The sequence below is a fragment of the Cyanistes caeruleus genome, chromosome 8, assembly GCF_971803275.1.
Source record: "Cyanistes caeruleus chromosome 8, bCyaCae1.hap1.1, whole genome shotgun sequence".
NCBI classification, from domain to species: Eukaryota; Metazoa; Chordata; class Aves; order Passeriformes; family Paridae; genus Cyanistes; species Cyanistes caeruleus.
This window is the reverse complement of record NC_141708.1, coordinates 19,282,019-19,303,605: the sequence shown is the minus strand read 5'-3', so window position 1 is coordinate 19,303,605 and position 21,587 is coordinate 19,282,019. Positions and strand designations below refer to the sequence as shown.

The 21,587-nt window shown below is 44.1% G+C and overlaps 1 protein-coding gene across 13 annotated transcripts in view; it reads right to left on the bottom strand.

The window, feature by feature from the left end:
• Window positions 1–21,587, bottom strand: part of PAX2 (paired box 2) — a 101,712-nt gene that overhangs the window by 40,051 nt on the left and 40,074 nt on the right. For all 13 annotated transcript variants that reach the window (XM_086898994.1, XM_086898991.1, XM_086898998.1 and 10 more), the window contains 2 exons: window positions 14,892–14,977; window positions 12,756–12,875 (listed from right to left, as the gene is read on the bottom strand). In XM_086898994.1, the coding sequence (XP_086755120.1) occupies window positions 12,756–12,875; window positions 14,892–14,977 (206 nt within the window). The remainder of the gene's footprint in view (window positions 1–12,755; window positions 12,876–14,891; window positions 14,978–21,587) is intronic.

Genomic DNA, 21,587 nt, shown 5'->3' with positions numbered 1-21,587 from the left:
ATAAACAACATATGATACAGGATGGATAAATGTGAGATGCTGTGCAATAAAAGAGCTACAGGCTTGCAATAGGCAGCAATGTGCTTGAAATGTCACCATGCCATTTTTTTAAAATTTTATTTAATCTTCATTCCTGTAATAACTGTAAACTATTAGTAGAATTATTTGTCATCTTTCTGAATGAGGTCATGTGAAGGCCATTATAGGTTCATGAAGGAACCTAAATTGATGTGACCTCTATAAAATACATATTGCAGATATGTTCCAAATTTTAAGAGGTAGTCTCCAAACAAGAGAGGGCCCAGCCATGGGCAGCAGTCAGTTTCACAAACAAGTGAGGTCTCTGCAGAGAAGAGCCCTAAGTATCTTTGAGGATTAGACAGTAGAGTGTTGCTTTTCGTTTGCTGGGATTTGATAAAGTTGTCCCAAATTCTAGAACAGTTCTGACCTTCTTAGAAAGGCAACCCTTCTGTTCAAGGCCTGCCTCTTAGACTAGATGCCAAAACCCAAAGCAAAAGAGCACCAGGTCCTTTGGGAAACCAGGCATGGAAGTATACCTGTCCTTTATAACAGCCTTTTCTAGAGCATTTAAAAGAGGAGTAGAAGGCACTCAAGGTTTGATGGACATTTCATACACAATAACCCCCTCATTAAGGTTTTATCAGATGTCTACAAATCTGTTCCAATGCAGATCCCCTAGCTTAAAAACAGAATAGCTCCTCTGACCAAAAAAAGTCAGGGACAATGAGAAAAAGAAATCCTGACCTGATGCACATCCAAATGGAAACCATGATACCCATGACCTAGGTCCTGCTTTGGCAGTGTACTCCTGTGTGTTTTCATGTAGCTGTTGACCTCTGTGGGAAGAGGCCTTTGTACCTTGAACCTGTTGGGATGTTAGCAGTAGGATGCTTGGATGAAGGAAGGAAAAGTGAAAGGGAAATGTGGATCTAGATATTATTTTTAGGCCACTTAACAAAACTCTCACATTTTAAAGTGCCTTAAAATGGGCATGAATTGCATTTGACACCTATTTAAAGCATTATTTTTTTTATCTGATTGATGCTTGGAAAAACCACCTTCAAAGAGCTATGAATGAAGACAGACAGAAAACAGAACATGTCTGGCCAATATATACATACAAACAAATATCTGTAACCGCTTCTTTCCAGCCATCTACTACTAACAGAGTTGTCCTTCAAATGCAATATCCTAGAGCTTAGAACCTCTGCAGGCCAACCCAAAATGCTGATTTTCCAGGTCTTGCTTGGCAGCTACAGAAGTAGCTGGAGTCCGGAAAGTCCTGAAAGCATCATAAAATGTTCACAAACTGCATTTTTTTTTAAACTCAAGGTTTGGTGACAAAATTAAACACACTGGTTTTTCTTTCTTTCTCCCCTCCAATCAGACTGCCTCCTTTCCCCTCATCTATCCAGCCAAGATTCTCACAGGCTAATCGGGCTAATCGATTGGTGAGATCTTGTTGTTCCCCCGGGATCCAGTGAAACAAGGCTAGAGGATCTGATACTATCACTTAGGGAAGTAAAGAGCTTCTGCTTTCCTTCCAAACAGCAGCTCCCATTTTGGGAGGAGGTGTTTCTGTGGCCCTGACTGAGAACAAGGTGCTTAGTGTTTTCCTTAGCACAAGAAGACACTCCTCTATAGGAATGATTTACATCTATGAACAGCAAGCGATGTTTAACATTACATTGATGTAGACTTAGGAGTGCAGAGATAGTCAAATTAGGAGCTAATTGGTGCACTGGGGATTGCCTCATGGGCCCCCTTGGCTGCTGGATGTGATCACAAAGAGAAAGCGAAAAAGAGAGAGCAGGAGCCATCCTCCAGCCAACGCCTCTCTAAAGGTTGGGATTCCTGAGGCCGCTGCTGTCTAGTGCTGTCAAGGTCAGCAGGTTCAGGTTCACTGAACGGTCAGGATGGTTTGAATTACTGGCACTGCCTGCCGATTCCTCCGCTGATCGTGATCCGTCTTCCAGCACCAGCTGCGGGATGATGCTCCCCAGCCATGTGCTGTGCACGGTGTGGGGCACAGGGAATGTCAGAGAGGCAGATGCTCTTGTTAAAAGGATAGGTTTTTAGGAAGATTTAAGGACCCAAGGCAATGCTGAAGAATGGCGTGTGCTCCAACCACTGAGCATGTGGAGACCAGGTTTCTAGAAACAGCCCTTCTGATCCATTTTTCTTTTACCTGGATAACTGCACATTCATATGTGCAGGTCTTTATGTAAACAACACTGCCTGGACATTTTCTCCTCAAACACACGTAGCTGTGTGACCAGGCTAAAAGGCAGGGTAGCCAGCATGTTCCTACAAGGCTGTCTGCAAAGAGCACCAGAAGGTGCTCAGAAAGCTGAGACTGCCGGTGTGCCCCGCAACAGGTGGGCTTGGAGCCATTGAAGAGACCTCACCAGAGCAGGTGGGGAGAAGCCGTGTCTGCAGAGGTATGAATTTGCATAGCCAAGCTGCCAGTGTCACAGATGTGTGCCTGGGGTGGCACCAGCGTGTGGCTGAGTGCTTACATGTGTGTATGTGTCTATACTGTACATGTGCTGTCCAAGCAGCCACAGCAGCAGTGATAGCAGAAGTGTGTGAGAAAGACTGTGGCAGGAAAGATCAACAAGAGGGATTTAGAAGACAACAGGGCTGTGTGGAAATGTGCCTAGTGTTTGTCTTAGACAAGAACATCTCTGCAGGCATCCTTTACTTGCTTTCAGTGGAGTTGCACTACAGAGAAATCTGTCCCTCTCAGTCTGTAAGCTGAAATGCTTACTCTTGCTTCTTATTCTGAGCTCTGTTGTGTACCTCTGTGAGTCGGTTCCTGGTGCAGTCACTCCTGTGCTATAGCTATGGATACACAGCTTTTGTACTCACACCTCTGCGTCTGCTTCCACACACATTTCTACACCTGTTGAAAACTGTGTAGAGCTGAGAGCGCAAGGGACTGCCCATACCTGGTGCCCATACATGAGGCCTCTTGCACAGAATCCCCAGTGCTCACCAAGACATGGAAGAGATTGGGGTTAATGTCATGCAATCTGCTCCATAGAAGGGAGGCCCCCATCTCCCCTAAGCTTAGCACAAGTATTCTAACAAGCTCTGTGTGAAGCCTGCACTGGGAAGTACATTGTGCCTACTGTCGCCTCTCTTCAACTCCTCTCCTGGGTTCCCTCTTCCACTGCAGAGCAAGGGGCTATGGCAAGAAGGGTCAGAAACAGTGCCCAGTATCATGCTGGTTTACATTAATGAGATACACACAGTGTAATCCAGCAATGGAATCAGCTCTACAAAAGGAGGTAATAGCAGGCTGCCATGAACAGAGCAGCTCAGGTAATTGGTTTATCTATCTAGAAGCAGTAGTGGCAATCTCTGCACAGACAGAGTAGCAGTAAAGTCTCTTCCTTAAGGCTATTTCCTTTGTCTTTTCAATTGCTTGCACATCCATGTGAGATAGAGAGAGAGAGAGGAAGAGAGAAAGAGCTAGAGAGAGAGAGAGAGAGAAATGTTAATTTGTGAATTAATGGCTTTTCTCTGCGGAATTGTAAATTCAAATGTCACCTCACAGGGTGACACTACGCTGGGCTGCTGAGGAAGCAATGATAAGATCCCCCCCATCCCCATGCCGACATATACCCATGCCCCTCCCCTCCCTGAAAGATAGCTACGAAGTGGAACATGCTACTTTTAATTTGCAGTAACACCACAGCAGAAGGATGCAAGAATGACTGCTTTCCAACCCTCCCTTCCACAACAAGCTGGGCCACATCTTCCCTTTTCTACCTCTACCTCCTTCCACCCCCTCTTCAACCCCTCCCATTTTAAACTGTGTCCAAGACAACACATTATCTCAACTCCCCCCACCCTGAACTAATCAAAGGATGAGCTAAGGGAGGGCTCTTTAGAATGGATGCCTCTGCAACCCTCTCCTCTCCTGCAATAATCAGGTGAATTAATGACCCTGAAGTTAAAGTGAGCGCTGATACTCAGGCGTTGTGCAGCGTAGGGGAGAAAGCCTTCATTGTTTTCGAGCAGGAGGCGGGCAGCAGCAAGGGAGATTCATGGATGGAGATTGAATATGCAATTTTCTTTCACCTTGCCAAGAGCTGCCCCTGGGCTGTGCCTGGCCTAAATTTTTTTTTCCTCTTGCCATCTCTGCCTTATCCGGCCCTCCCACCTCCCTTCCATTCTTTCCAGAAAATTACCTTCAAAATTGATTTCCACTTTTACAAACAAATATAATGGGAACATGAGGGGGGAAAAAAATCTTGGGCTGTGATGAATTAGGGCTGTCAGGTGCTTCCAAGTCTCCTTTGTTTTTGTTTTACTGCCTGTTAGGTTCTTTGTTTTTCCAGCAACTGGGAATAATGCCCCTGCCCACACAGTCCCCATGGTCCATGGCTACCTTCACAGGATATGGCCACCACCTGATGTCATCACTGTATTATCTCTGCTCTCCATCACTGCGAGCAAACAGCCACTGCTAACAGACTGCCCTAGACTTTCACACCAGGACACAACTCATCCTGTGGAGATGCTGCATGTCCCACACTGCTGGTGACCTGGGTCCTACAGCCCAGTAGTACAGGTCTGTTGATTTGCCTCTGATCTTCTTCACCCTCTTCCTCCTGTTTTCCCTTGCCTTATTCAGCTGATGGGCAGATTTCAGCTCTCCCTGTTCTAACAGATCAGCCTGGGTCATTGGCATGTGACTGTGACCTATGTTTTGTCTCAGTGCCATGTCACCTTGATTCCACAGTAGTATTGCCCTTATTGACAATAAGTGACATTGCCATGTCACTTGACCCTAAACCAGTGTCATCTCTCACAGTCATGGCCTCCTCATCCACTGTTATACCAACAACTCTCTAAAATACCATTTCCTGCCCAATGCCAGCTACTTCTGATTCCTTTTGCAGTTGATTCTGTCAGCCACTGTGCTTTAACCTGGGGTCCTCATGGATTCAGACACCATGCTCCCTCTGATTCCCATACTCTTTATAGCCGTGGAAACATGCAACAGTCACCTCCATGATTGCAGGCAGACCCAATGTAAAACTCATTTAAAGTGAACAAGAAGATCCAGAGAAGCAAGCATCTAGCAAAACTGGAGAGCAGCCTTTGCACAGGTAGAATCATGGAGGAGGCAGAGATGCTGGGAGGAGTTGTAGTTGTCTGACTCCTGTTGACACATTAACTGCAACCACCCCTCCCAAGAATGAGTCAAAAAGTGGAAAAAAGATCTAACCATGAACTAAATACTCATAATAAACACTCAGAAAAGCACACACTCATGGTACTCACACAAATAAATGTAAAGAAAAGCTCTACACATAAGTAGCACCCACAAAACACTGCAAATTAATATTAAAGACACAAGAATGCAAACTGGGACACACAGAGGTACTAATACAGGTGCATGTCACTTACATGTAATTTCTGAATAAACAAATAACTTACAAAAGTATATGTGCACTAACTAAATGAAAACCTGTAACTCAAAGTAATTTCCTTAAGTTAACATGTACAGAATTAAATCATGTAAACAAATACAAAATATTTCCATAAATAAACAGCCTTTATGCAGGCAAGAAAAACCAGTATGTGCATATATAAATATATATAACATATACACAAATATATAACCTCAATGCAAATACACATCTGTACAAACTATATACAGAAGTGCACAGCACTAGCAGGCTATATATTCATATCCAGCAACCACAAAGATACAGGGATCCTCCAAGTATGTAACAACACGTACATTCAGGATATACATACAAATATACAACATTCACATATATGCTCAAAATGTGAATACAAGTACCTCTCATTCGCAGAAATACATAGCACTAATACTGAGCCATACATGCCCAGACATCCATATGATCCACAGCATCCTCCTAGTAGGCAATATTATACACAGCTTAACATACACATTTTCCAGGTCTCCATAGGCATGCACAAAAATATGGATCTGACCTGCCACTCATCCCAGTACATAAGCACAGATAAGTAGAAACTAGCAATCCTAGCACAGAAATACAAAAAACAAACAGGCGTGCATTCCTAGAGTCACAAATACACAATCAGAGATGCATACAAATACAACTGAAGCCAGACCAGCTTGTCTTCAGAGAACAGCAACCCCTGCCAAACTAAGCAGCACTATAAGCTTTAGAAGCAGGGCATTCTGTCCGAACCGCTATCTGTGATGTAAGCTGTTAACTCTCCCTTACCTGACTTCCTCCTGGGCAATGCGTACTCCCCAAACTCCTAGCATGGGCGCAGACATGCTCACACAAGCACATGTATCCTGTTTCTCCTGCCTACAGACAGACCTCCAGATTCCTGGTGCAGCAGCCCACATTTCTGCCGGTGCTGTGCTGCTCATTCATTGTCTTCTGCTTCATCCAGATTCCCCCTCCTCTCTTTTCCCATACATACTCTCCCTTTTCTGACATCCTCCTGCAGTTTATTTAGAGAGGTGCAGGATGAGTAGCAGGTGCTTTTCTTATGTCCTTCCAGAAGTCTCACTAGCCAAAGACCTTCAGGAGGGAGAAGTGGGTGATTACCTGGAATAAACTCCCTCTTCAATTTATATTTTCATCTAGAGTGGCAGGGAGTGTTACCTAGATTAGTATAAATGCAGTGAGCCTGGTCCCCTGTGACCGCTCCTGTTTGCAGAATACACCATTGCTACAAGCTGCCAGCCACTGGAAACTCAGCTGTGCTGCATAAAAGAACACAGTCCCAGGGAAAGTGGGAGAAAGACATTGTGAAAGACTCCAGAATCTGCATAGCCCATCTGCACAGCCATAAACTGCTGTGTGTATGCCCCACAACTCTGTGTGATGGTTGGAACATGGGGTTAGCACCTGAGGCAATATAACTGTATGTGTCTCCAGTGTCATTAAGACTATTGCTGACCTGCAATAAAGCAGTCACATAGAATAACACAAACAAGTCAGCTGTGGTGACAAAAAATCACACTGTGAAACAATGCAGGCTGGCCACAGACAGTAGTGCTGTTCCATCACCTGCAGGGGTCTAAGCACACCCTGTTGTCTTCAACAATTATTAGGGTTTGAGGAGAACAGAAATATACCTAATATGCCCAGAGATGAACATACAGTCAAGTGGAATGACTCACTCATATTCTTTGCAAATATACGCAGGCAGCATAGAAAAATGAATGAATGCATTTCCCCACAGGACAGTTCTGGGCTAGACCTCTTTCTGGTATAACTCCAGCACAAGCAAAGCATCACCATACTGCAGATGACAGCATAAGCACTCTGTATGTTCTGAAATGACCCCAGTATGCTGTGGAACACTAATATCATACTTCATGAAAACACACCATTCTGGACATGGTGCTGCAGGGACATAGCTCTATTGACTTCACAGTCATGGCCAGGTGACAGTCTGTTTTCAACCAACACGTAACATCAGCTGCAGTAACAACTCTATGAATTGCAGTGACAGCACAGTAGAAACTGCACCAATGAACCAACAATTACCACGTTGAAACAACCTTACTGCATGCCATGATGCAAACGTACCACAAGAAACAATTCACAGCTGCTTCTGAAGAGTGTAATGGCCTTGAATGTAATGGGGCAGCAGAGCAAGCAGTGACACAGTTAATCTCATCGTTAGTGTCACAAACCCACAACCTATAGTGATAGTAACAACAACAGGATAACCACAACCAAACTGCCTGTGAACACATACTGTGTGCCACTGACAATGACACAATCACCTGAAATGTCATAGCTACGTCTCAAGTTTTATTATCCCTGCCACTCCGAACAACACAAAGGGATCATACTTGCAGTGGCATACTCAGCTGCTATATATATGTTCAAAAACTTAGACACATTGCACACCTCTCCACTCTGTGCTACTTTCCACTTGAAGAAAATTTTAAACTCCAATCTTTAAAACAGTCTATGTCCTAGGGCAGTATTTAAAAAAACAATTTTCAATACTGGGACTGTCACACATATCCCTGCCTCACACTCCATGGAAAGGAGGTATTTGTAATTTCCCAGTACAAAAATGAGATCATGGCAAGGTAGGAAAAGTCCTGAACTAAACACTGTCAAGACCCTGCTCTGCACTCAGAGTCCTCCCATTTGGAGTGAGGAAACAGAAAACCACCTGTAACAAAAGCATTGATTTTCAGTAGAGGGTGTTGTGGCAATAACAGTCAGAAAATAATATGAGCACCACCAAAGAGAAGGCAGTGATGCTGCCTATCAGGATTAACAGTGCAGATGCTCCCACAGATAGTGGGCAGCATCCTGTTTGGCATAGCTCAATCCCATTTGAAGAGTATGGTGAACCATCTGCATTAATACAGCTAACACTTCTTGGAAAACACCACCAGATCTGTAGAAATCTTGGTGACTCTTCACTGTCCCCCTGCACTGACATAGCCCTGCATTACTAGGCATCAAGGTAACTCAGTCTAATCATCAAAATGACAAGTGAAGAAAGAGAAGGAGAGACTTCTGCCTTCTCAGGTTTGCTCCCCCATCTCTGCTGGGGATTCCTTTGCTGCAAACAGCCTGAGTATTATTGCCATTTACGGCAGCAATCACTCTGTCCCCTCCTCTCCCACAAACCTAGTGCTGATATTAGCACTGATCACACTAACAAGCCTTTGGGTTTTATTACTACTGATACTAATAATACTGGACACATTACGTCTGCTCCCACCAATAACAGGCTGCAGATATGATCCCTGCTAATGCCGATAATACTGGGGGATATTATCTCTGCCATTGTCGGCACTGCAGATAATATTGGCAGTAATGCTGTCAAATACTACAGATACTGTCAAGGAACAAGATTAATAATGCTGAGAATGTTACAGCATCAACCTTACTGGAAGATGAATCCCAAATGAGAATTTGGGTTTAGACAGGAAGTCTGTTTGCAGCCTAATATGGAAAGAAAGGGCCATGCCTCATAAGAATGGTTTTGTAAAAATTGCCAAAGTTTCACCCAGTTGAAGATGCTGTGATACACTGGCAGCAGCTTGATATACTCTTTCCCTGTTATCTAATTATCTATGTCTGTCTGTCTGTCTGTCTATCTATCTATCTATCTATTTATCTATCTAATCTATCTGTCTTTTGCTTTCTCTGCATTTCTCCTTTTTTCTCCTTGTACAGTGCTCAAGACTACAATATGAGTGATACAACATTTTTGTTAGTGCCTCTGGGCCACCTCAGTTCTCATTCTTTTAGCTGTCAATTAAGGGGTTATGAAACAGCAGAAATAGTTGCATATTTTTCCCCTTTGTCCTTCTGGACGTTATATTGCAGCTTCTTAGCCTGGCAATGATCCTGCTGAGCATGGTTGGCCTGCCCTCAGAGAGTACTACAACACTCAAACCATAAAGAGACAGGAATTCATGTTTTCTGATGCAACTTGATAGTGTAAGACCCTCACTGGTCTAGAGAAAGTCATGATATGCTGCAGGGTCACCTCTGCCTTTGGAAGATGGTGGGTGTAAGGTTGGAGGGAAGTTGCAGCTCCGCTGGCAATGCCCACAGACCACACAGGATGCCACACACTGTGCTATACAAATGGTGGTGAACTTTTTTAGTCAAATTATTTTCAAAATCACAGGAGACCAACTCTATCACAGAAGTCAGAAGTTTTGTGACTGGTTATAAACTGAAACAAAAGGATAATGTGGTCTTAACAACGCAAATCCTGACCATCCATTCTTGGCATTCACCTGAGGAAGACACACTGAGTTTTGAGACTCGTGGCCAGACAGTTCCTTGTTGTGACTAGTAGACACTCAGAGCTGTTTTCCGAGCTAGCTCTCTCTCAATGTCATACATTTCCCAGGCCACCCCTGCACTTGCAACCAGTGTATTTGGTAGGTTGGGATTCCCACTCTTCCCTCTAACTCCCTGAGAGGGACACACCTGGCTGTCAGCGTCCATCTCTGAGCCCACCTCATGCATCTGTCTGGCTCCTTCTGTCCAACTCGGGAGTTCTGCTACATCATCTTGACACATAATTATCTCTCCTCTTCTTAATCATCTGTGCTACTGCCTAATGTAGGCACCAGCTGCAGCAAGGAGGACCTGGGGGAGGGGGTGTGCTCACATAGAAGCTTCTCTGTCTTTCTCCCACCCTGTTCCCCCCAGCCGTCACAGAGGTTGCTAACAAGGTTTTCAGAACTGGTGGTTCAGGAATAGCTTGGTACTTCCCCTTTCTGCTGAACTGCATTCCTCACAGAGGAATCCTTGCAGCAGAGCTGGTCCAACAGAGCGGAAAGAAAGAGAGAGTAGTGCTGCATTTTCTGCCTCCTTTAGGGAAGAACCACTCCCTAAATGCTTGGAAAGTAGATGTGCAGAGCTCACAAGGGCTTTTCAACGTGAGAATAAAACCTGAAGTTAAGAAAGAAACTGCAACAAAGTGTTCAGAAGCTCTGGGAAATATTGTGAAGGTGTAGGCATCCATCATGAACTTGAAAGAAATACATTATATCTCCCGACAAACTTTTCCTACTCCCCATCTCAACTAAAAACAACCAGAATATTCAGAGCTACAGGGGACACTGCCCAGGAATGGGTGCAGGTCACTTGGCTTTGCAAAACTTCCCCTTGGACCCTTCTAACTTTAGGACCCAGTCCTGCAAAGGGATGATATTTCTCAGCATTTCTGAAGGCCAGATAATTCAACCCATGGTTAGAGATGTTCAGCAGCCAGCTGGGGGTCCCATGTGAGCTTTCTCCAGGTCAGGAGCACAATGTGTCCCTGCAGCAGATATCTGGGATGGCAGGATTAAGGCTGTTATCTAAGGCAGTTGCAACCATGTCATGTGACTGCCACCTAAAACTCTGAGAGCTAAAGACAAGCAATATTTGCAGGATTGTCTGGTTGGTACCTTTTTGATTCCTAGTGGGATATGTGGGTGCTCGGCCAACAGCAAGCAGCTGCACAGTGTCACTTGCCTAAATCAAATCTGGAGTGAATTAAGGAGAGACACAAAGAATAGTTTTGTCAATATATCATTGTGAAGTGTCAGTCTTAGACGGCTGCTCTGCTGTTTCTGTGTTTAATTGTGCTGTTCCAAAGAAAGCTCAAGTTCTGAGGCTGGAAGTGACTGTGTGGCTGCATCTAAAGTGGAATGATCTTTCCAGGTATAGCCTGAATACCTGGCTAAAGCCAGATTGAAGAGCTTCATTTCTAATGAGATGTGGAGGCACCATGTTGAGAGCTGGTGATCACCATGTTGGACTGTATGAGAACAGGGAGTCACAAAACCCCCAGATAACTGCCAGGAGATCTGCACGACCATTAGAGAAAGGTGCCATTCAGTTTGAAATGTCACTATTTCCTGTATATGTAATGATGGCAAATGTTGGAAAGGTTTGCAATATTTGCCTCTTATTCCTGACATTTTTTGACTTTGAGGCATTGACTCAGCCCTTCCACTGCTACACTTTTCTCTTAGCTGGGCCCTACTGCCATCTAGCTGGGAAATGGATCTTCCTCTGGGGCCCGATCCAATTTCCAATGACATCAGCAGAAATCTTCCCATTTGCTTTAACAGAAGCTGGATTGGGTCCTTGCATCTAGTTTTCCTTTGTACTAGGGAGAAATGGGTGAATATTGGATCAAAAACTTACAGATGTGAACCTCACCAGAACCAATGCTGAGAAAACTACTAGCAAAACCTCAAAATGCAGCCTCTGTCTCAGGAGACCTTTCTCTTCTCACCAGACACCACAGAGAACTCTCGTGTTCTCTTGCACTGCACAGCCCTGGGACTACAGCACACACAGCACACTGAGCCACCTGTCCTAAGAGGTCTTTCCATGCAACAAGCAACACAACATACTGAAGTCAGAGCTGAACCCAACAAGCTGGTCAGTCAGTATTCTTTAAAAAGTTCACCTCCTGGCCCTCAATTTTAGACCAAATCAAATTAAAAGAGACAGATTTAAGGAAAAGTGTTTGAAAGCCACCACAAGAGCACCAAGACCTTACCCACATCTCCTGACTCAGTCTATTTAGACCTGAGGCTCCAGCTTTTGATTCATTTCAGGATCTTTGCCCTGAATACTTCCCAGTAAGTAGGAAGCCAAAGGAGATAGCTTAATCCTATTTCCTTACAGCCTTAGTGAAAGGCTTAGAAACAACCTTAGGATCACAGTACTCCTGTTCTGCTTTCAGACTATTGCAAACATGATAGTTCTGTTGTGGTAGATGCTACTCATTGAAAACTGGGCCCTTGTGATCAGCAGCTAATGTAGCTCGTGGCACATCACAGGGCAGGAACTTGTTTACAAGGGGAATGAAAGACAACTCCCACATTGCTGGTGCTTCTCCAAGATAGCATTTAGTTTGAAATTGAGTGAGTCAGGGAAACCATGTTTACCCACAGTTCAAAGTCCGGGCACCTGCTGGCACCTGGGGAGTTCAGTTCCAGCCGTTTCCAGCAGTGAATGAACTTGGGATCAGCTCCAGCAATGGAGACGGCTCTCTGCCTGCTGAGCAGATGTCTGGAGACGCAGCCTGTCATGAAAGGGCCTCGGAAGAAGAGCATTCCAAGCCAGCAGAGCAGTGGCGGGGAACTGGTCTCTGTTGCTAAAACTGATCTAGCCCCTGGAGCAGCTGCAAACCTTGGCCTGAAATTGGAGCCTGTACATGGGGACAAAGAATATAAAAGGGAGGATGAGCTTCTCCCCTCCCCCTACCTTCATCACGTTTCCTCTTCTCGCCATTCGACCGAGGAATCCCCAGGATCCCGTTAATGGAGTAAGAGCCCACTGGATCATTGGAGGCACTGGAGACAGGAGGGGATGCTGTGCTGGGCACTGGACGAAAGGAAAAGGGAAAAAGGGCCATCAGGAGAGCAGCACAGCACTCAGGGATCCCCAGCTGAAAGCTATGCATGCCACCAGTCTAATAGGAAAACCTGGGCACTAAGCAGATTCCCAGTCCCTCCTGCAGAAGGACTTTACTGTATCCCAGCAAAGTTGCATCCCAGCTTTCCTTGTCCACTTCTATACTGTAGCTTCACAGCCTCCCAGTACAGGGCCATTGATAACACATAAGTGTATTCCATCAAGAAGTTAAATGTTACATCCCCGTTCAGAGCAGGCTTTCAAGATAATCGAGTGAAGTGCTGCATTGGCCACATTCTCTAGTGACTTCATAGTCCATCCATATTTTACCAGATCATTTCCTCGCAGGAGTGCACATGTTCTATCAGGCAGACTAGCCTCTTACATGCCCACCCAAAACACTTAATGAAAAATTACCTTCTTATCATAGGTTAGAAGCACTTCAGTGCTGGACTAATAAATTCAGTTCTCTACTGGAATGATGGGTTGGTGATACATGCTACCATCATTGATGAATGAAAATCTAGTGCCTTCCTTTTGTACTGACCAATATCAACAGGCAGAATGCTCTGGCCACTTGCCTGTCCAAGATTGCTGATGAATTTCCAGTATATCAAAAGTGACAAGTACCCAGATTAGAAATGATCTCTTCATAATAATCAGGCCTTTAGAAAGTAGAACAGGTAGACCTATGCATCCAACAGGCATACCTATTGTGTCCCAGCATGCCCCAGTAATGGAGAGACTATCCCAGTTCTCTTACAGGCCACTATTCATAATGCAGCTCATAAAGCACTGACCTGAAGCAATCAATATGTCCAACACAAGTCTTTCAGGATGGAGCAGAACCTTTGAACACTCTCCAATGTAGACCCACACTTCCTAGTACATCCCAGAGCAATCCCAGAGCTCCACTAGAAGCACTCACAGTCACTATCCCAGCTCAGCCACTGCATTCCCTAGACATTGCACTACTGTTCCAAGAAGGAATATTTGCCAGCTCCATCTGTGGTGATCAGTGATTGCCAGTCCAGTGAGCAAGTCCATATTAAAAGGGCATCCAGAAATGCTCTTCCACATTGGCCCATTGCACTCCTGAATACAGTTTGTGTACAGGATTATATCTACCAGCTCTGTCCCATGTAGATGAGCATTTTCTGGTAAATCCTCATGTAGCAGCAGATGCTCAGTAACCAACAGAATCTAAGAAAGTCTTAGTCCACAAATAAGCCACTGTGTAAAACACAGAGTACTGTGTTTTTCCTGCTCTAGTTTGTCACTGGATAAAGCTATGCCAGCAAGAGCAGACATATCCACCACACAGACCACAGATTAAAAAGTATCCCATCACACATCTGTAACACAGTACCTTTAAACAGACTAGGAGGCATTTGGTCACTGTATTAGAGCCTCCATCTTCTGTTCACCTCAACAAACCAGCAAAAGATGTCCCCAGCAAAAAAAAAAATAAAATTTCTCAGTGAAATACACCCATGGGACACCTGACTGTAGAGCTATGACAATGAAGAACTTAGTTGTGAGGCAGCTGGAACATCTTACTCATGTTTGTGTGTTACTAGCACTAAGAAATGGACCAGTTCCAGCAAAGGGGGAGGAGAGAAGAAAAATTGGTAGGGGGGAAAAAGAGAGCCATAGGACAAGAGAAAAGGTGAAGACTGACACTTCGACAAGGACAGCAGTAAATACTTCTCTATAGAGAGATTAAGGAGAGAGCATGAATGTGAAATGAATGCTAAGGCAGAATTACTTGGGCAAGCCCCTATTTTGGGCTACTTTCTGTGTGATTCACTTCTCTGTAATGCAACAAAGAATAGAAAACTCAGATTTCCATGGAGGCTTCTTTTCCCCCACTCCCTCCTCCCTTTTGCTCTGCTTAGCATCTGCTTGTCAGACTTTGTTCCCTCAACTAAGCTTCATCCCCATTTCCACTTGACCTGTCACCACCCCTCATGTCGGTCTACTTACCAATAGTATGTCCTGGTGCAGTCACACCTGTCCCACTCCCATCTGGTGTTGGGTGAAAAGGTTGCTGAACTTTGGTTCTGATGATCCTGGAAAAGCGTGAAACACATTCAGAACTCAAATGCACCTTCTCTGTGCCTTTGCAGAGCCACAGTCCCAGCTCTCACAACCTGAAGGCTTGATCTGAGCTCTCGGTGCAGCAGAGTGGCTTCATTTGCCTTGTGATCCTGATTCTACTGCTTTAATGGTCCAGCTCTCAGAGAATCCTCCTATTTCTGCTCTGTTGTCGTTATCCCAAGCTTGGGTTTTCTCTGCATAAGGATGGTGTTCAGTGAGCAAGCTAGGATGTCCTGTGTGTTAACAGCTGCATTGTCATTTATGGTCTGATCTGTGAGTATAATCACAATGCAGTCTTTGCATCTAATAGAGACATTGCTGAATTTACAAATTGTGCAGCTTTAATTTTGTTGTCTACCTGAAAACTACCCTTCTGACTAAATGCTTTGTACTGTGGAAGGCTTGCCCAAAGCCCTTGCCCTTCATAAATGAGGTGAAAGCAGAAGGCATCTGTAGGGAGTGGTGATGCGATATAGATCACCAGGAAAAAAGGTCCATCAAACAGGGCAAAAATTGGTGTTTGTCAGGTGGTGAATGAACACCATATGGGAACTCAAAAAGACATCACCAAGCTTATAATGTAGCTCAGAATGACAATAAACTGAACTGTAATTGTCAGTGCTCCGTTTCTTGTTACATGAAATCTTTCACCTCTAGGTCACTGGTTTAAATCCAGCTGAGGTCAGTGGTGAAAGAAAATCACTAGTGCCTAGTACCTGACTGGCAAAGTCCCTGACTACTGGCAGATAGTGGGTATCTGTGAGCTGGGAACAGCTGTTCCACCAAGGAACTTGGTTAATAAGCCACGACCTGTGAAGGCCATGGAAACCAACTTTCTTTCTGAGATCAGAACAAGCCTCTCCTCTCTTCAGCCACTCCAGTTACGGTGCAGGCTGCAGATTCTTTTCAGCCTGAGCTTCTGGAACTCTTAGCCCTGCATTATATTAGCTTTATTTTCTACCCAAGAATCTCTCCAGAAAGTGAAAGCAAATAGAAGATTCTTCCTGCCCACTTGAGAGCTTCCCTTAAAAATTTGTTCTAAAGGTTAAGTTGGCAAAGCTTCAAAGAGCAAATGTGTGTCTAGTGGGTGATATGGCATGGATGGAGAAAGGCAGAGACTTTGTGAGGGCAATTTTTAAAAACCATAACTTCCAAGAGGGGAGCCTTCTTAGGAAAAGAAAGAGAACATCTCACCTCAGCATGTTAGAAAACTCTGCTACGTGCTTGATAAAGCCTCACCAGTAGCTGGAGTGCCTGGGACATAGCTGGAGAGAATGTCAAGGTTCTAGCTGAGGATGGAGATCCAGATCCTCACTCCATATAGATTAGCGGTACCACATGCCCTAATCCATAGTTGCTGAAAACCTATACAAAAAGTGTCTGAAGGCCGCAAGGCCAGATTCTGAGGTCATACTATTTGTACTAGGTGAAGAGCTGATCTGAAAAGTGTGTTATAGCAAATTATATAACTTTTTTCTTCTTTTTCTGTTTTTTTTTTTTTTTTCTCTTTTCTCCCCTCTTGTCTCACATTCCCCCTAAAACCCCCTGAAGTGCCACTCTGGTTGTGTGAGTTTATTGATTTCCCCCAGCCCAGAGAAACAGAAAAAGGGGATGGGGTGCAGGCAAAGGGATGGAAATAGAAAGCTATAAATTATTTGTGACAGGAAAGCAATAGTGCCAGAGTGCTGAGCACAAGTCCCGTGTCACTATTAGATTCCTTTTAGCCTGATGACACTGTAAAAGAGGTTAAGTGTCTGATGGAATCGTACACCTTGGGGGCAGGGGCAGTCCAGGAGCAGAACAAGCCACAGAGAGCGGGTATATCAATTCTCCACGCCAATAATATTCCCCTCATTGATCGCAACACAAAGTTCAAAAATCTCATTATAGCTAGGCAGTCCCGGAACTTTTTTAAAATCAATAGAGTGATATAATATATGTATACTTTGTATAAATGTTTCTATCCATCCATCTATCCATCTATCCAAAATCTGCCTGAGGGTGTCTAAGTTAACCTACACATTATACTGTGTTATGTTCTATTGTAGTGTAGCATAGTGAATGGATTAGAAGATTTCCCCTGCAGCCTTAGATGACATATTATAAAACGTCCTGTTAGCACTGAGGTGACATCAGACGGTTCCATTCATACTGAGATATGACATCAGATTTACCATTTGTTCTGGGAGTTGGCACCAGACAGCTCAGCTTCTACTGAGGGGAACCATAAGATGAGTCTAATTATACTGAGATGGCAGATCAGGCTGTGCTGAATCATGCTGCATGAAAATTGCAAAGTTTCAAAAACCCATTGAGAGTAAAAACAGCCTGTGAAATGCTGCAGGTATAAAAAGCCTGTCCATAATATTCCAAAACCCAGGCAGGAGATGAAGAGGAAGGTTCAGTTTCCTTCCCCATTCAGTTTAAGGTCTCTTGGCTGAGAGCACCAGTTAGTGCCAGTTGTGACTCTGTTTACTGAGATGTGTCCATTAGGAACTGGAATGAGACTCACCAGCTCATTGCACCAAGTAGCTGTCAGCTGGTAATGATTTTCGGTCACTACCAAGCAGGGCCAGATTTCTGCTAGTGACCCAGAGGTGAAAGGCTCTGTTCAAAAACATTCCCTTCCTAGGAAAGAAGCTGGTTTTATGTCAAAAAAAGTGTCCAGAAGCCATGAGCAGAGGGGAACAGTTCTGGTTGTGCAGCCTCCAGTGGCTTGGGTCAAATAATTTTTGGCATTGAATGCACAGTGAACCTAATGAGGTATTTGGTAGAACATATTTTCTATTGCTAAAAGAAGAGGCAGGTCTTCTTTCCCCAGCAGTGTTCCTTTGCCCTAAAGTTATGACTGAACTCCATTGTTTTAGGGAAAGGGGAAATTTCAGGATCCTAATGCCCAGTGCAGAGCGCGGCAGTGCACCCCCCTGGGTCGATTCACTTAGGGACAGTGACAAACAGCAGAACAGCTAGGCAGCACTGCTGCTGCTTTGAGAGGCTTCAAGTGAGTCTGTCCTACACGAGACCACCTAATGAAACAGCAGATGAAAAATGAACAGAGCTGACCTGGCCCCATAGCAACAAATGCAGCATAATAATGCTGTCTTTAAACTTCAGTGTCACTGAAAGCTTCTCACCCTTAGCAGGGATTGAAATGTGCACTAAGCCAGCTCTGCTGCCTCAAATCTAGGATTTCTGGATTACTGCTCTATAAGAGGTCACAAAACCTCGATCACTTCTTGCTGTCTTTGATGGCTTGTTCATGTCTTCAGACAGTAGAGAAAGACAAGTCTTGCAGGTTACATCCTCACCCCTTCCCAAAAGCAGGTGGGGGACAAGTCCCGGCACATCAGTTAGCAGTGCTGATTTCTTGAGATAAGTACCAGTGTTTTCAAACACCTTTTTCCAAGAGAAATTGACCCTTTGGGCTAAATTCATTCCTACTCTAATTCTATCACAATCAGTGACTCCAATAATAGCATTTGTATTTAATTAGGAATATAAACTTGTACTTCCTGTAAATTCCCATTTTTCATTTTCCAGTGGGAGATTTTTGCACAAGTTGACTATTTTGAGTTTTGGATAATATAAACAGATTTAATACATAACCTTCTGAAGTTTCAGCAACAGGACATTTATAGATCTTTGATTGCAGTAAAGCAACTGAACTTCATTTCACAATCTGAATTTAATATGCAATATTATGTTAAGTGATGGCATATAATGTCATTACAGTAAATAGTATCATACTGTGAATTATACATCCATCCTGGAATTCATGAGTTGCCATAGTTGTCTTGTAGTAAGTCCTTCTAGACTTAATATTACATACAGCACCAGCTGTAACCAATTGCTTATTTCCAAATGCCTTTGACTTTCTTAAATGTTCAATATTAGATCATAAATTTCCAATGTTTGATTTCTATTTCATTATTTTTGTCAGCTTTAGTGAAATTCCTTTTCCTGATTCTGAGTACAGATGGGCAGACAAAAATCTTCTTTTCTTGTATTACAATTGTAACAAGCTCTAATCAAGAGACATAACAAGAAATATTAGCAGTTATAATTAGCTGAGCCAGAGTGCTTTCTGAGAAGAACTTTCACTCCTTGTAAATAAGCAAGCAGAAAATCACTTCTAAACTTGCCTAGAAATTACTTGCTAAAAGAATGACAGATCATAGAAAATTCACCTTGCTTCTCTGACATTTCTATCCAAGCTCTCTTATAGCCTAACATACTCTGTGGTTTCTTTTCTCTTACTATGGCTGGCAGAGTGTTTTGACAGTATCTCAAATAAAAAAAACCATACTAGGGCTGATAAGAGGGAGATACGGTAGGACCGAATAATCTAGCAATTCTTTTAATCCTGGAAAAACAGAGTGAAGTTCAACTGAAGGAAAGATTGGTGTGTCCTGCTGCCTCAAGAAGACCCTGACAGATTTCAGAAAGCACCGGTATCCTCACTTTGATCATATTCCTTTGTCGTGGATTACTTTTGAGAGCGGAAGAATACACACAGCCGAGCACCAAACTCCTTGTAATTGTTTTGGAGTATTCATATTTTAAATGCTTCATATTAGAAGCACATTACAAGACCCCAGGGTGTGCATTACTGGGCAATTAAAGCAGTTCTTGGAAGGCTAACATTGCGAAGCTTCAGCCTTTTCTCTGTGCTGTGTCCAGGGCAGGCTGCGATGGCCAAGGCGCACACCCTGCGGTGCCGCCCCGTTAATTGGTGCAGGGCAGCCCGCAGAACACACAGAGCAGGGCTAAGGGAGACGGTGAAGCCTTCTCTGCATCAGATGGCTTCCTACAAAAGGGCTTGTGACCATCCCAGAGGTGCTGGCAAAGAGGAACAACATGGGATGAGAAGAGGCAGCTTTGGGGTCTTTGGTGAAAGCCCTCGTGGAGCCAGCAATATCCCACCTGCAGATTGGTGCTGCGGAGGCATGAAGAGCTCTGAAAGTGGCTTCTGTTCAAACAGGAGACAGTCCTGTGTTTCTGTCACAGGTTGAAACACAGCTGAATTCACGGTTGAGCAAAAGAAGGGGGGAGGGAAAATCTTGCTTTCCCAAAGTTCAGAATGGAAAGCGAGCTTTGTAACACGGTGAGAAAAAACAGCCAAGGGATTTGGGGTGAAGGAAGGGAAATAAAAAGTCTGATAGTTAGAGCCTAATCCGATTTAGGGAAGGGCTTCAGTTCTTGCTCTGTCATGGACCTCTCTCATCAAGAGTTTGGACAAATGGCATTTCTCTCTGTGCTCTGTTTCCTGCCTGAAGTGTGAAGATAGGAGCATTGCTGTGCCACCTGGGGCACAGTGAGGACAGCTGGAAGGAGGAGTGAAGGGCTCAGACTCTCTAATAAACAGGGGCCAAGTAAGTGCTTCAGCGAGCTGTAGCACAGTATTGGCTTCGTTCTCCTGCTTGAAGCAGAAGTGACATGTACCCTGCTGACAGTGGCTGTATGTGAAGGGAAATGGGCAAGGCAACAGGAATTGTATTTCAGCTGCACAGGCTTTGGTAGTGGTGTTTGAATTTGCAACAGCAGCTGTAATTGGGAAGAACAGAGCTGCAGTTGCTACATAAAAGCCACAACATAATTTCTTATAGGAAGTAGGGTGGGAGCAGTAGAAGCTACTGCTCTCAAAATCTACTGCAACACTTAGAACCTTCAGAAAAATAGCTGACATTGGCAGGAGCAGCTTCCTCACTAGCTGGCCTGGGGCTCTGGCTCTCCCTGCCAAGACGGCAGAATGCCTTCAAACCCTGCCATATTTAGGGGCCACAAGCAATATTCACACATTCAAACTTGCTTCTGTCATGAAAATAGCATTTTATTCTCCCTACCTTTTGGAAAAGGAGAGAGGAGTGATCATGTATTATGTTAATATATAAGCAGAAGTATGATAGATTAATTAGAGTGATTAGATTGGTAGTCCTAAAAGGTGCATGAAGAGACATTATCTGTTTTCCCAAAGCTTCCAAATAGATGAGAGGTCAAAATGGAGAGCCTTACATATCTCAGAACACAATCCCAGCCCTGTCTGAGGAGAATTGACTCTGCATCTGCTGTTAATCTGTGTAGGTCCATCAATTTCACTGGGGCTAGACTGATATCATGCCTACAGACATGGGGAAAAAGTGTCACTTTGTTCCAGGTTAGCCTGCTCACTAGGAGCACGAGAGAAAGCCCAATCCTGCCCATTTCTCTCACTGCATTTCTTGACTGCACTCTAAGAAGACACACAATTCACAGCATCAGTTTTACTATCTGAAGGGCTTAGAGAGGAGCTAGGAGGGGGTTTTTTTTGTTGTTTTAAATCAGTGACCCATGATGACACCATATGGTTTTATTTCATTTAATTTGAGCAGAGCATTAGCGTTCAGCTTCTATCAGATCTCTACCCATTCCAGTTCTGCTGTGCTACATGGTACAAGTGCAGACATAAGGAAGAGGGGTAGAAGGAAAGAAAGGGGAAGGTGTCTGCTTTCTGAGAGTAGATGTGCCAGGCAGGAGGCTGCCCTGCCACCTCATTCTGCTGAGCAGTAACCTGCAACTTCATGCCCCTGGTACTGATGATTGACA